The sequence below is a fragment of the Prionailurus bengalensis genome, chromosome E2 (assembly GCF_016509475.1).
Source record: "Prionailurus bengalensis isolate Pbe53 chromosome E2, Fcat_Pben_1.1_paternal_pri, whole genome shotgun sequence".
NCBI lineage: Eukaryota > Metazoa > Chordata > Mammalia > Carnivora > Felidae > Prionailurus > Prionailurus bengalensis.
In genome coordinates this window covers 43,067,659-43,082,201 of record NC_057352.1, presented here as the reverse complement: position 1 = coordinate 43,082,201, position 14,543 = coordinate 43,067,659, and the positions used below count along the sequence as shown (strand labels likewise).

At 49.4% G+C, this 14,543-nt stretch overlaps 1 protein-coding gene and 1 long non-coding RNA gene across 7 annotated transcripts in view; one reads left to right on the top strand and one right to left on the bottom strand.

Moving 5' to 3' along the window:
• LOC122494358 overlaps window positions 1–6,538 on the top strand; it is a 22,798-nt gene extending 16,260 nt beyond the window's left edge. Inside the window, exons 2-4 of one of the 2 annotated variants that reach the window (XR_006300144.1) lie at window positions 437–578; window positions 1,364–1,451; window positions 4,487–6,538. This is a non-coding gene — a long non-coding RNA (uncharacterized LOC122494358). Of the gene's footprint in view, window positions 1–399; window positions 579–1,363; window positions 1,452–4,486 lie in introns of both variants that reach the window. The other variant, XR_006300142.1, reaches the window with a different exon arrangement.
• Window positions 736–14,543, bottom strand: CES4A (carboxylesterase 4A). Of its 5 annotated transcripts, none has more exons than XM_043599432.1 (14): window positions 14,197–14,537; window positions 10,530–10,731; window positions 7,878–8,019; window positions 7,664–7,797; window positions 7,190–7,343; window positions 5,606–5,710; window positions 5,431–5,535; window positions 5,247–5,285; window positions 4,632–4,772; window positions 4,020–4,100; window positions 3,518–3,671; window positions 2,774–2,905; window positions 2,478–2,550; window positions 736–1,509 (listed from the first exon to the last, which is right to left on the bottom strand). In XM_043599432.1, exons 1-14 carry the CDS (start codon window positions 14,378–14,380, stop codon window positions 1,368–1,370), a joined length of 1,788 nt encoding a protein of 595 aa, XP_043455367.1. In that variant the 5' UTR covers window positions 14,381–14,537; the 3' UTR covers window positions 736–1,367. The 5 variants fall into 5 exon arrangements, with proteins under 5 accessions (XP_043455367.1, XP_043455364.1, XP_043455365.1 ...); XM_043599429.1 differs by having other exon boundaries at window positions 1,358–1,509; window positions 2,774–2,920; window positions 3,518–3,698; window positions 14,197–14,543; XM_043599430.1 differs by having other exon boundaries at window positions 1,358–1,509; window positions 3,518–3,698; window positions 14,197–14,540.

Here is a 14,543-nt window from a genome sequence, read left to right as displayed (position 1 = left end):
TATTTACATACAATGGAATATTACTCAGTTTAAAAAGGTATGAAATTCTGATACATGCTACAATATGGATGAATTTTGAAGACATTATGCTAAGGGAAATAAGCCAGACACAAAAGGACAAATATTGTATGACTCCACTTCTATGAGGTACCTGAGATAGTCAAATTCATAGGGTGGAAAGTAGAATAGTGAGTACCAGTGTTTGGAAATGAGGGGAAATAGGCAGTTAATTAAGGGATGCAGGGTTTCAGTTTGGGATGATGAAAAAGTTCTGGAGATGTATGGTGTGATGGTTACATAACAACATGAATGTACTTAATGCTATTAAACTGGACATTTAAATATGGTTGAAATGGTAAATATTGTGTTATGTATATTTTACCACCAAAAAACCAACAGCAAACTAAACTGAACCAAAAAAAAACCTATGGGACAGGCTGCGGTATGCCCAGGTCGAGTTGCAGGAGAGGCCAGAGTGAGGAGTCTGGATGTAGCACCAAGACCTACACCAATGGACAAGCGAGGATGGAGTATGGATATCCTGAGGTCCCTTCTGAGATAATGAAGAAAAAAGCCAGGTATATTGCAATCCAGGCAACTTTGCCACAGCTCCCTTTGTCTGAATGTAGCACAGCAGGCTGGGCCCAACAAGGAGCAGGCAGCAACCCACCCTCTCTCTGATGGCTCAAATCAAGATGTCCTCTGCTTCACTCAAGCATTTTACAGATGGAGAAATTCAGGTCAATCAACATGTTTTTATTGAGGACCATCCCTGTGTCCAGGCTTTGGAGGGGTTTCAGGGGAGGTGAGTGTGCAAGGAGGAGAAGACCCTAAGCTATCAAAGCTTCACCCCACATAACAAATAATCTGACCAAGGCCTCAGGCCAATGTAATGTGAACAGGCACAAGGCTGAGCAGGATGAAAGGTCAATGACAAGCTGGGTGCAATGGTAAGGGCAGTGGCAGTCTGGGTGGATTTCCCCAAAGAAATCTAAACAAAGGGTTCAAGTAGACTTTGAAGGGTGGGAGGATTTGGAGAAGGAAGAGTTGGGTTTGTCCTGAGGCTGGGTGGCTGGGCACAATGGAGCAGTAATAGAACCTGGCCTAACCTGCTAGAATCAGTGAGACAGGGGGGCATCATGGGATGTCAGGCTGAAGAGTGTAGTGCAGAGCCCCAAACAACTGGCTTAGGCTCTAGCTCTGGCCTGGAGATAGTAGGGAGTCTCTGCAGGTCCTACATTGGGGAAGGCAGGACGCTTGTCCCAGATGTGTCCATGGCCAGTCTCCCCAAAGCTTAGGTGGTGGGGAAATACCTTAGACGCCCTCCTGCACAGCTACTCTCAAAAGTGCCTCTGCTTTTCAGGTCCTTAATGCTGGTATAGTCTCATCCAAAAGGCCATCTTCTCCTCCTTGAGCTTCACACCCACCCTCGTGATGAAATCCAACTGCAGGTACTTCTCCTCCTCGTTATAGCGTGGCCAGTAAGGCAGCTTCCCACCATTGGGGTTTCTGCCCAGAAGGAAGAAGGAGAGAGGGTTGTTCATGCTCGTCTTCACCCTGCCTCCTTCTCTCACCCTGCCCTTATTCACCTTCCCTTTGGAAGTTGGAGTCCAAGAATTCCTTACAGGGATGATATTTAGATCTTTAAGAAAGAATAGAAGAGTGTGTGGTGGCAAAAGGAAACAGGCAGAGGGAAGAGTATGTGCAAAGGGTTGGAGGTATGAAAGACCAGGGCTTTTGGAGGAAGCACGAGTATAAGTTTACAGAAAAACATGGGCTGTGTCAAGAGGATGGCTGTGGATAGAAGATGACCCAGTAAAGATTTTGAAAATTTTCATGCCAATGGGCTAAGGGGTGGGGACTTTAGTCTGGGGGCAGAGGGAAGCCAGGAAGAGTTTTAAACAGGTGAGTGATTTGGTCAGATAGTATTTCAGAAAGATCTTTTGAGTATCATAAGAGGAGTGGAGAGAAAGGATAGAGAATGTAGAGATGGGAAACCAGTTACAAGGCTAGCCAAAGCTCAGCCCAGATGTCACCTCTGCCAGGAAGCCGCTCCTGCCCATCTGAGCTCGGTCAGACACCTCCTCTGTGCTCTCATAGTACCTTCTTCCCCAGTACAGCAACTTAATGTTTTCATTATAACATTAACAAGCTGCTGAAGGATGCGGGCCATGTTTGCAAGATTCTTGAATTCCAGCTCCCACTATAGGGCTGGGTGAAAAACAGTGCATGATGAATGACTTGGGTTGAATGCTTGAGTGAATGAAGAGTGTAGTCATGGGACAGAGAGGGACACATCCTAGGGACATTTAGGACCTGGTCACTGGCTAGGAAAAGGTGAGGGAGAAGGTGCAGTTTGCTTAGGCTGATCATGTATTTCCTATGGGACACACAGGGACAAATACCTGAAGCAGCTGGCCAATGGGTCTAGCGTTGGGCAAGAAGACTGCCCAGATGTGTTGGGGGACCAGACTCACCCTGTACGGGCAAAGTTGGCCCAGTATTTCATCATCTGGAGGCTCAGTGCTTTCTCCTCAACCGTGGAATGGCCTGGGGTCAGAATAGGATGTGACATTTGGAACAGAGCATGGGGTGGTAACATCCCACCCTTCTCCTTCCACTATTTCTTCCATACTGGGAGGCTTTCATTTCCAGGAACATTCTAGATTAGGAACTGCCTAGACCCTTAGGGTCAGCCAATGGAGAGGTGAGTCCAGATACAAAGGTGGGGAGACTAGACACCCAGTGAGGGTGTCAGGTGGGGCTGTAGCACCTTTGGAGAAGGGATTCCCAAAGATGAAGTGGATCTCATCCCCGTGGTCTGCCCCATCAGTGCAGGGCTTGATGATGACGCCGGTGGGAGTGTGGTGCTCAAACTCATACAGGTAGACAGGGAAGCCAGCATCTAGGAATAGGGAAACTGAGGAGGGCTGCAGGAAAAGTCCTGGGCTGGGATTCTCATCCACCCCACACATCCCACCTACCTGCATCAAGCAGGGAAAAGTGCTTGGGCTCCAGAATCTCAGGAGCAGATTTGAGTCCTGGCTACACTACTCATCAGTCCCATGTCCTGGGGCAAGTCACTCACTCCACAGTCTCTGAGCTGCAATTCCTCATCTGCAGATGGGGATTGTAGCAGGATCACAGACCCTTCCTGTTCCTTCTCTGAACAGTTCCTCTCTTGGGCATTTAAGGTTCTTTGGTGTCTGTGCTCTCCAGCCCCACCTTTGAACTCTCACCCATGTGTTCTCCAAGCCCCATTCAGCCTGGACAGGATCTCCAATGTGCCCCCTCAGCCTGTCCTCCCAGCCAGGAAGCCTTCCCTGACCACCCTAGGCTATGTCCTCTGGGCTGGACTCTGCCCTGCCCTCCTTCTCCCTTTCTCAGTTGACAGCCCACTACTTTTTCTATGCCATCTTAGAATCCTATACCAGCCCAGAGGTGCAAGAAGGTGGTTGAGCAGTTGGTAAGCAGCATCAGTAGACAGAGTGTGGCCACTCCTTGGGACCCCACATACCTCTGTGGTGGTGGGCAGCCTGTAGTGTGGAGTACACAAAGATCGCATCCCCAGCTAGGTCCATTAAACGGTTTCTTAACATTTTCCAGTCACGGTCATCAATGTCACCCAGGTACTCCTCTATCACCAGTGGTAACTGCTCTTTGGTGATATTCTGGGTGGGGAATTCATATTCTGAGGCCTGGGGTGCCAGCTGAGCAGTAATGCGCACACTAGTGACTTACACTCAGCATCCTCAGGAGTTTTTGGTCTGGGAGAGTGGGGGAGAGAGGGGAACTTCTGGGAAGATCTTTGCTGATTCTTACCCCTGTGTTTAGACTGCATGAGAACTGCCTGCCATGACCCTGAGGCCAGTGCGGTGGCGGGGGGGTGGGGGGTGGGGGGGTGGGGGGAACCTGCTCACCAGCAGCCATCTGATCCCATACCAAACTCCAAGCCCCACCAAAAGGGGAGTTAGCTTTGTCCAACCAAACTGAGCACCCCTAACAGCATGGCTCCTCACCAACAGGGTACTGGTTCTCCAGAGCAGCTTGGTGATGATTCCTTTTCTCATTATGAACTGGTTTAGTGAGATCTTCATGATCTGCCCACAATATAAGGACCCAGGTGTGAGTTAGGCCCAAACATCAGGAGGGATTCCAGCCAGAGCTACACCAGGCTCCAAGGCTCTCACCCATCTAAGTGGTGAGTTCTCAGAGCACACAGCCCAGGAAGGGCCCATGACTATTTCCTGCCCTCCTGTTCTCAACCTGTCCATCACTACCACCCAGGTCAGAGCTGAAGTGGGGACTGGGGACAACTATCCTGACCTAGGAGCAGTTGTGGGGGTGGGGATAGGGGGCAGGATTTGCAGCTGCCTGGAGGCTAAACAGTGGATAGGATGATCCATCCAAACTATGATCTGAAGATTTGGGGTCCTCAAACCTCCAAGAGGCCAATACTTCTCTTCCTCCCATCATTTCTGGCCAGCTCTTACTGCTCCGGGACTGCAGGATGTACCCAAGCACTTGGACATGCCCAGAAGAGCCAATGGGATCCGATCTCATGCACAGTACTACCCAAGAGGAATCCTCTGCTACTCCCGCTGGGGTGGGCACCCCTCCTATTGACTTACAAAAGGTAAGAGCCAACTGAACTCCAGGTTGTTGACACCCAGAAGATAGGGCACAGGTGCAACTTGCCCCTGGCTCAGGAGCACCGCTGGGTCATCTGGGAACACCACACCATCCACCACCGGGCTCATGAACCACACAACCTACAAGGCAAGGGGCATTTCCAAATAGTCCTCCCACATATCCTCCCAGGATCCCTGTAGCCTAGGGTTCCCAGCTCAGCAGGTCCCCATCCAGAGATTTCTTTATCCAGGCCCTTTGGGAAAAGCTGGGCTTCAGTGACCCCTTGAAGGGCAGGAGATGCTCACCCCCAGGTATCTACTTTCCTCACCTCTTGACAATCTTTGCTAAATGTCACCTTCTGAATGAAGCTTTCTTTGTCCCTCCTATTTAAAATTCTATGCCTTACTTACCCTGCTCCATTTGTCACTATTCATTTTCCTTCTAAAGAGGTAAATGAGTTATTTAAGTATAGTGATTACTGCCTGTCTCCACTGGAACATCGGTCCTACTCGGGAAGGAATCTTGGTCTGAACAGTTCACTTAGTATCCTGAATGCCTGGCACATAGGAGGAGGTGTTCAATAAATACTGTATCACAGAACAGGGCCTGCTCACCTCCTGAGGGTCTTTCTGGGAGTTCAGGTGGAAGAATCCCTGTAGGGGAGAGGAGGGAACTAGAGTTAAAGAAAGTCTCCCCACTGTGCTCCTTAGACAGGGTCCCTGGGGGCAGCCGGGTATCAGGTCAGGTAGGTGGCTTACAGGTGGCCAGGTGAAGGAGCTAGAAGGAAGTTTTACCTACCATCTTCTTAGATACATGCATCACCTCAGCCCCTGATCGTGCCCTCAGGCAGTCTACCAGAATCCGTGTGCTGTTGTAGGTACAGCCTGCCAGGCGGGCAACTGTCTGTGGAGAAGAGGTGTTCAGGCCCATCCTGCCCCTTCTTGCTGAGCCCTGGGGGAGAGGAGACACCCACCTTGGCCACCTTCAGCGGGTCAGGAGTGATGAAGGCTCTGAGTGCTGCGGTGCCGCTCTGGGAAATGGCCCGATGAAAGAGACCGCGGGCTAGGGGTGACATCATCTGCAGGGGTGGGGAGTGTGGTACCCATGAGAGGCACAAGTAGAAGTCACTTGGGCAGTTTTGGGTGCCTTTCTGGCCAGGGCTGGGCAGCGTGAAGGGGCCCAAAGAGTGCAGGCAGCTTGGGAGGGAGTCAAGAGTCCTGGGTTGGAGTCCTGGACCTACAGCCGGTGCCTTCATGCCTGTGGGCCCCCCTATCCTGGCCCCTGCAATGGGCCCCAGCAGTTCCAGAGGGGATCTGAGCTTGTGGGAAGGGTTCTGCTGGTGTAGGAAAGAGACTCTCTATGCTTCTGGGTTAGAAATGGGGGGGGGGGTGTTGGTTCCTATGGCCCCTTTAACCTGTATTGACAGTTCTTAACTTTCTTTGCTGCCCAAGTTGGAAGAGCAACTATAACTGGGACCCCTCATCTTGTCTCTTGGACACTTCAGACTTCATGTGCCCCAAACTTGTTCTAGCTGGTTCCCATCTGAGTGGCATCCCTCACACTACACCATCTATCCAGCCCCGGGGGCCTTTCCTATCATCTCTGCTCACCCCTCCACCCTGCTGCCCTAGTCCTGTCCATCTGGCTTCCTGCATCCCTCTTCAGCTACCTTCTACTTTCCAGTCTTCTTGCTTTTGTTTTAGAGGCAGGCCTCATCCTCTCTTCTAAGATATACCCCACCTCCACTCCCAGATGGCCTCCAGGCCTCTCCTCCTGCTTCTTCCTAACTCAGTTCCAGCACACTGAGCCATCTCTCTAAATGCACTTCTGGCTGTGTCACTTCTCTGCTTCAAATCTTTCCCTGTTCTCCAATGTATTTTGAATAAAGCTTCTTAACTTTTCTGGACTTCAATTTATCCATCTGCACAATGGAGAAAACTTCTCTTTTGGTAGAACTGTAGAAAGAGGATGCTTCTATTTCTGGATTGTTGAGGGAATTGAATGAATATACATACAGTTCTTGGAAGAGTGTTTGACACACAGAAAGTGCTTGAGCGTTTGAGTATTATTACTGTGGCGGGTAAAGCCCTGTGTTATGTGGTCCCAGCTCACCTCCCTAACATGTGTCCCACAGGGTGTACCTGACCTTACACCTACACTCCAGGCACACTCCAGGTCAGTGGTCGCCCGAGTCTCCAACCCAGGCCCCTGACTCCCAGGCTTGGTCTGTGGCCCCAGCCTTGCCCATAAGGTGGATGATGCATTCTGTTCAGGGGATAGAGCTCTGGGGGTAGGTAGGGAGGCAGGAGGTGCTGGGTTATCTTTCTGGCCCACCACGGATTGGTTGAGTATCCCTACTCTCAGCGTTGCCCGCTCTGCTGGCTTGGTTTTCTCATCAGTGCTACCCCTGGATGGAGTAGTACCCTTTGCAGGGGTGAGGGCAACCGGCATGTACCTGTACACACAAATCTGCATAGGTGTGTGTGCAGTGGAGGATGCACTCATGGGAACCCGGGGACCTGCGTCTGTGCTGGGTCTGACCTGGCGCTGCACTCACCAGTCCCGAAATACACATGGCCCCCGAAGACTGGCCAAACAGGGTCACGCAGCGTGGGTCTCCGCCGAAGGCTGCGATGTTCTCTTGCACCCAGCGCAAAGCAGCCACCTGGTCCAGCAGCGCCCAGTTCCCGCGGGCCTGGCTGTCGCCCGTGCTGGACGCGCGGGGCTTATAATCAGGGTCCGGAGCCCCCCGACCGTCTGGTTACTCAGGGCTCCAGCCTGGTTCTGCCTGGCCCCACCTCACCCTGCCTGGTCCCTCAGGCACCAGGTCTTGCGACCACACCTCTTTCCCTAGTGTTAGATCCCCCTCTGGCGGCACTTGGGAGTGACCGCCCTCTCCAGAAGAAATTAGGCCCCGCCCCTGCACGCACCTCTTGTAACCACGCCCCCACACCACCTCCTCTATCCTTCCGCCCAAGTCCCTGGGAAGCCGGGCCCCTGATTCCCCGCTCCGGCCCCCGGCCCCGCCCACCTCAGGAAACCTAGGATGCCGAGCCGGTGCTGCAGAAGCACGAGCACCACTTTCTCGCGAGAGGCCAGCTGCGTGCCATCGTACGTGGAAGCGGAGCCCACGAGGAAGGCACCTCCTGGGAACCAGACCATCACCTGGACATGGAAAGCGGAGGCCTGAGCTGGGCGGTGGGGTGCCTGAGTGGGATGGTGCGTGGAAGAGGATGAATACTCACCGGCAACGGAGCGTCCCCACGCGCTCGCACTGGAGCGTACACGTTCAGGTACAGACAGTCCTCACTGAAGCGCAGCCACTTGTACTGTTTCCGCGTGTTGAAGTACATGGAGGTGATCTGTCCCCAGGACTCCTGAAGGCACCTGCGGTCACGATGTGAGTTTGGGCCCAACGTGGTGGCCAAAGACGGGAGAATGGTTGCAAACCCAGGTTCCGCAATTGAGGAAATAGAACCAAAAGCAAAATTTAGGATGCGCGCGCGTGCGTGTGTGTATCTGTGTCCGAATAGTCTCCACTAGCATTAGGGTCCAGGGTGAGTGCAGCGCCAGGTCAGACCCAGGGCAAGATCCACCCCTCTATCTTGCCCCCGGTCCCAGGAATCTGCCTGGGGAGAGGTTCCATGCTTCTTTTGGAGACCCTTTTGGTGCTGTCAAGCCAGAAACCTGGGTGTCCTGGGATTTCATGCCCCCGTCCTTCAGGCTCTTTTCTGTCTCCCAAACAGCTCTTAAATAGGCCTTCTCCATCCCAGAGATGCTGCCTTGTAAAGGCCATTACCTACACTGGCCAGGACACTGCCCCAGCCTCTTTGATATCGCTTCCAACTCATCCTCCACACCCTGACCGGAGGGATTGACAGAAAACAAAAACCTATTTCACTTCCCTCCTTAAAACCTTCCTGGGCCCCCCTGCGCTCAGGATAAGGTCCAGATTCACCCATACTGACACAGGCCGTCTCCATCTAGTCTTCCTGGCACTCTTTGCTCTAGATGCCCACGGACCCTTCCTTGTCTCCCATCTCTAAGCCCTTTTGCTTATGTCCCTTCTGCCTAATGTTTTCTCTGCCTGGCAAACTCCTGCTTATGTTTAAGGCTCAGCTAAAGTGGCGCCCCCTCTGCTGGGCACTTCCTGTCTGTGCTTCCCAAAGTTCTATCCACGCTGATTATAGTGCTGGGTTAGAGTTGTTTCGATTGGTTTGGTTGTTATTCTCCCCAAGCAATCATGCACTCCCTAGGGGCAGGGATGGATGTGGATTTGTCTGAGTCCTGGCACTCAGCCCAGTGCCTTGTACCATGTGAACATTTGGTGTACTTGTGGAGCTTGGGCTGTTGGGCCACCTCATCCTTTCTCCCTGCTGTCCCAGCCTGGAGTGTGGCTATTGCCAATAGTTGGGGCTGGGCCCATCTGACTGGCTGCAGGAAAGCCTGTCTATTCTACTCCTTTCTCCACTTGTTCCCTTGCTGCTCTGGCCTGAAGCTAGTCATTATCCAAACTGGCCACTAGTCTTCTTGTCTCCTTAACTACCATCCCACAGTCTGTTGTAAGCCATCCACAAATTCTTCTACCTGTCACTCTGTGTTCCAAACAGCTATTGTCTGACAGCTCATGGCCAGCGTTCCAACAGCTGACACCTGGACTTCTACGCAATGGGCACCCCAATCTCTAAACCCCTGATCCTCGGGGCTCTAATAATGGTCATCCCCTGTTCTGTCACCTGATCTATGGGATTCCACATAACAATCACAGAAGGTTCAGATGTCTTGGTTTCTCTCACTGGTGGTCAGTGTTCTAACAACTAACACCCCAGTGTTCTACTAATAGCCATTCATGTTCTAACAGTGGATGCCCTGTTCTCAACAGTTAGACACCCTGGGTGGTGGTTATAGTTTTTAGATATCAACTGACACCCAGGTTCTCACAGTAGACATTTTTCTAAACCCAGTGCTGTATCCAACCGATTGTTAATGATTGCCACAGAATATTCTGGTCAGTGGGTTACTCAATGATCTGAATAAATAATAAATATACTTGTTCTGGGTAAATTGCCAAGCCTAGTGCTTCAAAGGGCAGTCATTATCTCAACATGCTCATGTGACTCAGGATTTGAGCCCTGTTAGAGGTTGCATTAAGATTCTGGGACTTTGGGGTGCTTGGGTGACTCGGTTGGGTTCAGGTCATGATCTCAGGGTCATGGGATTGAGCCCTGCATGGGGCTCTGTGCTGCATGTGGAGCCTGCTTAAGATTCTCTCTCTCCCTCTGCCCCTCCCTTGCTCAAGTACTCGTACGTGCGCGTGCGCGCTCTCTCTCTCTCTGTCTGAAAAAGAAAAAATTCTGGGACATTAAAACTGAAACTGAGCCTGTGACTCCCTATCTTGGAGCTTCTTCTGCAGGGAAGGGCTGATGGTGTCATGTGGGCTTGTTCTGGGGCTCAAGCCCCAAGTGAGAGGGAAGAGCTCAGGGTTCACTGGGTATGGTGTGTGTGTGTGTGGGGGGGGAGAGAGACAGAGACAGAGACAGAGAGACGGAGACACAGACAGACAGAGACAGAGAGAACTCCTCCTCACATACTTTTAGGAAAACTTAGGTTCCCAGAAGATCCTGGAGGCACATCAGTGAGCGCCTCCTCCTTGTCTGGAGCTTTCCCATAAGAAAGCCAAGAACAAACAGCATTAACAGTCCTGTAAACATCATCTGGGCCAACGACTTCATTATATAGGTTTGGAAACTGAGGGCCGGAATGCACCCCAGGCTACTTACAGTCATACAGTGCACTCTTTAGTGAGTTGTTCAAACTCTGGCCCAGAGGCCAGCATAGATCCACCCCCCCTCCTTAGAGTCTGCCCACCTCCCAGCCAACAGTCATTTGGCTCTTACGCAGGGGCATAGGTGGTGGCGTTTTTGATTCCTTCCCAGGGCTCTGGAGGCTCTGGGGCAGCAAACCTGCGGACACCCACAGGTGGTCTGGAGAAGGGCACTCCTAGGAAGACATTGATGGGTGTCTTCCCAACGTGCATCTGTTTTCCTTGGAGGGTCCCATATTTGGTAATCACTAGAGGTTCCTTGGTGTGCTGAGCACCTAGGAAGAGAGGAGAAGGGTCACTCTGGCCACTGAAAGGACTCTGGCCTGTCTGCCATGGCACCAGTTGCAGCTTGAAGCTTTTCACAATTGTGTATTTTGCCTACCTTTTCTGTGTTTCTCTCAGTATTTTTCTCTCTCATTTAAGGTTTCAATGCTATGTTGGTAGGTGCATAAAGGTTCATGTCTATTATATGAATTATTTTTCTGTCATTTAATGTATCATTTAATGTCAATAATCATGTCATTTATTTTGATTTTTGCTTGTCTCATATTGGTATTCCAGTACCTCTTTCTTGTTGCTGACATTTACCTGGCATACTTCTGGGAAGAAATCACACACATTATTGACATTCTCATTCGTATGTATACTCACAGTAATACTCACATGTACATACAAATTTATACATACATAGGTATATGTGAACACAGCTTATTTACAACAAAGCATGTAGAAATACAAGAGTTAAGTGCACACACATATGCATACATACATATGCATGCATGTAAGTACAGTTATATAAAGGTTACATTGTATCCATATGTGGCATATATTCATATATTACACACGGGCACACAGATACATTAGACCTATATCCACACCTTAGCCAGCTCTTGGACTATATACAAACTAGAGCGACTTGAATTTAATGGGTGCCTATGGGCATTTCTTCCTCTTCTCAGCTCTCATCTTGCCCTATTGCTATTGCCAAGCATTTCTCTGCCTCACATCTATTGCCCTTTCCTGAAGCACCCCTGTCATTTCTCTTCCTCCTTTCTTATCAAAACTGAATCGTTCTGTACCCTGGTCCCCTGGAGCTCACTCTGCAAATGACAGAAAGCAAATCTGGTCCGAGTATTATTGAACTTGGCTGTGTATCAGAATCATCTGAGGAAATCATTGCTGAAATACAGATTCCTAGGCCTGCCCTCTGAATGAGAATCTCAGGGTTGCACTGGGAAAGTAGATTTACAAATACCTCCGTGAGATTTTGATGCATTTGATTTTGGGCACCGCATTTGGAATTGGTGTGGTAGAGCACACCCTCGCACCTCCACCTGCAGGTGACCCAAAGTACCACTCTGTCCATGTTCCCGAGTCTCCGCACGTCTGACAAAAGCAATATCTGTGCACAAGGAGTGACTACAATGGTGGCCTGCAAGCATGTAGGCAGGCCAGTGCAGGCAAAGGGCCATCTCAAACCTCCTCTATGTGTGCAGTTCTTTGCAGTTTACACAGCCTTTCACATGGTTCTCTCACATCAAGTCCTCATTGGCCCTGGGGAGAGCTAGGGGAGGACTAAGGGCCCAGACAGGGGCAGCAACCAGCCTGAGGTCTCAGAGGACACAGCAAAGAGGCAGAGGTCTGTCATATTACTTGGATTTGCCCTGAAGCCTGACTAGCCCACAACTATAATTTATTGATCCTTTATTATAGCCTAGCACTGTGCCAAACACTTTACATGGATTATCTCACCTCATCCTCCTAAAAAATGTAGAGAGTAAATGTTATTATTGCAGAATACAAATGTGGAAAATGAAGCTCAAAGGGGTTATAGAACTTGCTCAAGGTCACACAGAGTGAGGTTCTTCTCAGAGTTCTACTCTAAGCGGTGATATTCTGTTGTCCTCATCCCAGTCTCTGGGGACACCTAAGCATGTGGCAGAGTGCTTTACACCCCTGAACAAGAACTGCCATGGAGTGGTCCCCACTCCAGCCTTGCTACCTGGAGACAATATGTGAGCACTTAGGAAAACATTCCACCTTCTTTTTTTTTTTAATGTTTATTTTTGAGAGGGTGAAAGGCAGAGTGCAAGTGGGAATGGGCAAAGAGAGAGACACAGAATCTGAAGCAGGCTTCAGGCTCTGAGCTCTCAGCACAGAGCCCTATGCAGGGCCCGAACCCACGAACTGTGAGATCATGACCTGAGCTGAAGTCGGACGCCCAACCGACTGAGCCACCCAGGCTCCCCATTCCACCTTCTTAATAAGCATAAAATGCTAATTAAAACCAGGAGAGACAACTTCCACCTAAGAAATTAAAAATGATGGCCCCCAATTCTGGCAAAGAAACAGTATATGTGAAAAGGATATTCACATATACTGTTGGTACAGGTTGGTGCAGGATAAATTAATACAATGCCTTGGAGAAATAATTTGGCATAATGTATAAGAGCCACATTCACATGCTTTGATTCAGTGATTTCTTTTTTTTAAGTTTTTATTTATTTATTTATTTATTTATTTATTTATTTAGAGAGCCCACGAGAGACGGCAGGGGAGGGGCAGAGAGAGGGAGAAACAGAATCCCAAGCAGGTTCCATGCTGTCAGTGCAGAGCCAGATGTAGGGCTCCAGCTCACGAATGGTGAGAGCCTGACCTCAACCGAAATTAGGAATCACCCGCTTAACCAACTGAGCCACCCAGGTACCCCCCAACCTTTTTAAAAGTTTTTAAAAGTTTATTTTGGCTCAGTAATTTCACTTTCAGGTCCCTCCCTTCAGAAAAGAGTCAGAAAGGCATTAAAACGAAGACCTTTATGAACCATAGTTAAATATACCATAGTGAGTACTAGAAGCATCATTTATGTCACAGGACCAGGCAAAAAAATTTTAACTATAAACTAAAGTTATAAGCTGCTTGTGATAAGATTCTAAGTGAAAAAAAGCAGTGTATAAAGTTGTATACATGCTAATACTGTAGCTGTGTACAAACATGAAATAAAAAGACTAAAAGAAAATGTGCCAAAATGCTAAAAGTGATTTAGCAAAGTTTCTCGCAAATAAAAAAATTTAAATGCACTTAAACAGGGTGCCTGGGTAGCTCAGTCGGTTAGGCGTATGACTTTGGCTCAGGTCATGATCTTGTGGTTCATAAGTTTAAGCCCCAGATTGGGCTCTGTGCTAACAGTTCAGAGCCTGGAGCCTGCTTCAGATTCTGTGTCTCCCTCTCTCTCTGCCCTTCCGCTGCTCGCACTCTGTCTCTGTCTTAAAGATAAATAAAACATTTAAAAAAATTTAAATGCACTTATATAGGCAAAACTAATTTGTGATAGAGGTCAGAATAGTGGCTACTTTGAGGGTATTGATTGGGAAGGAGCATGTAGGGTGCTAGAAATGTTCTAGATCTCAGTCTGGTTGGTGGTAACATATACATACACACTAATGTATATACTAATATAGTAGTAATTTTATATAATATTAATTTTATAAGGAATACAAATATAAATTAACAAATTATAAATACATATTATGTAAATTATAAAATATATTTTAATATATAAACATAAATATCTAGACTCTTAGCTGATGGGAGGATCAGTGCCCGAAACAACCCCCCCATCCGCCCAGACCTTGTTGAAATGCCCTTGCCCCACTGCACCAGGAGAGGTTGAGTTGAGGGCCTACCCCTGTGTCTCTCATGTCCCTCTTGCCTGACACCCTCAGGATGGAGTTGGGGCTTACCCAGGGCTGTCTGCACCATCAGGCAAAGGGTGAGGCTCAGGTATAGAATCCAACTCATATTCTGGCCAGCCAGCTCCTGCCACAGGCTGGGGTGACATCCACACTGTGGGTACCAGTTGGTAGCTGTGTCTGCAGTGTCCAGTGAGCACTGGGAAGTCCCACTTTTATCTTCCCTAAATCCCATCAGCAGGTGCAGGGGCAGAAGAAATTGTGACCAGCCCTCTGGCCAGCCCACAGCCTTGATTGTCTGCCTTGGAGTGACAGCACCTCATAGATAGTCTTGGCTCTTCAAAAAACTGACCAGTCTGCAATCTCTGCCTGATGTGTTCGTCTGTGCAATAGGCTTA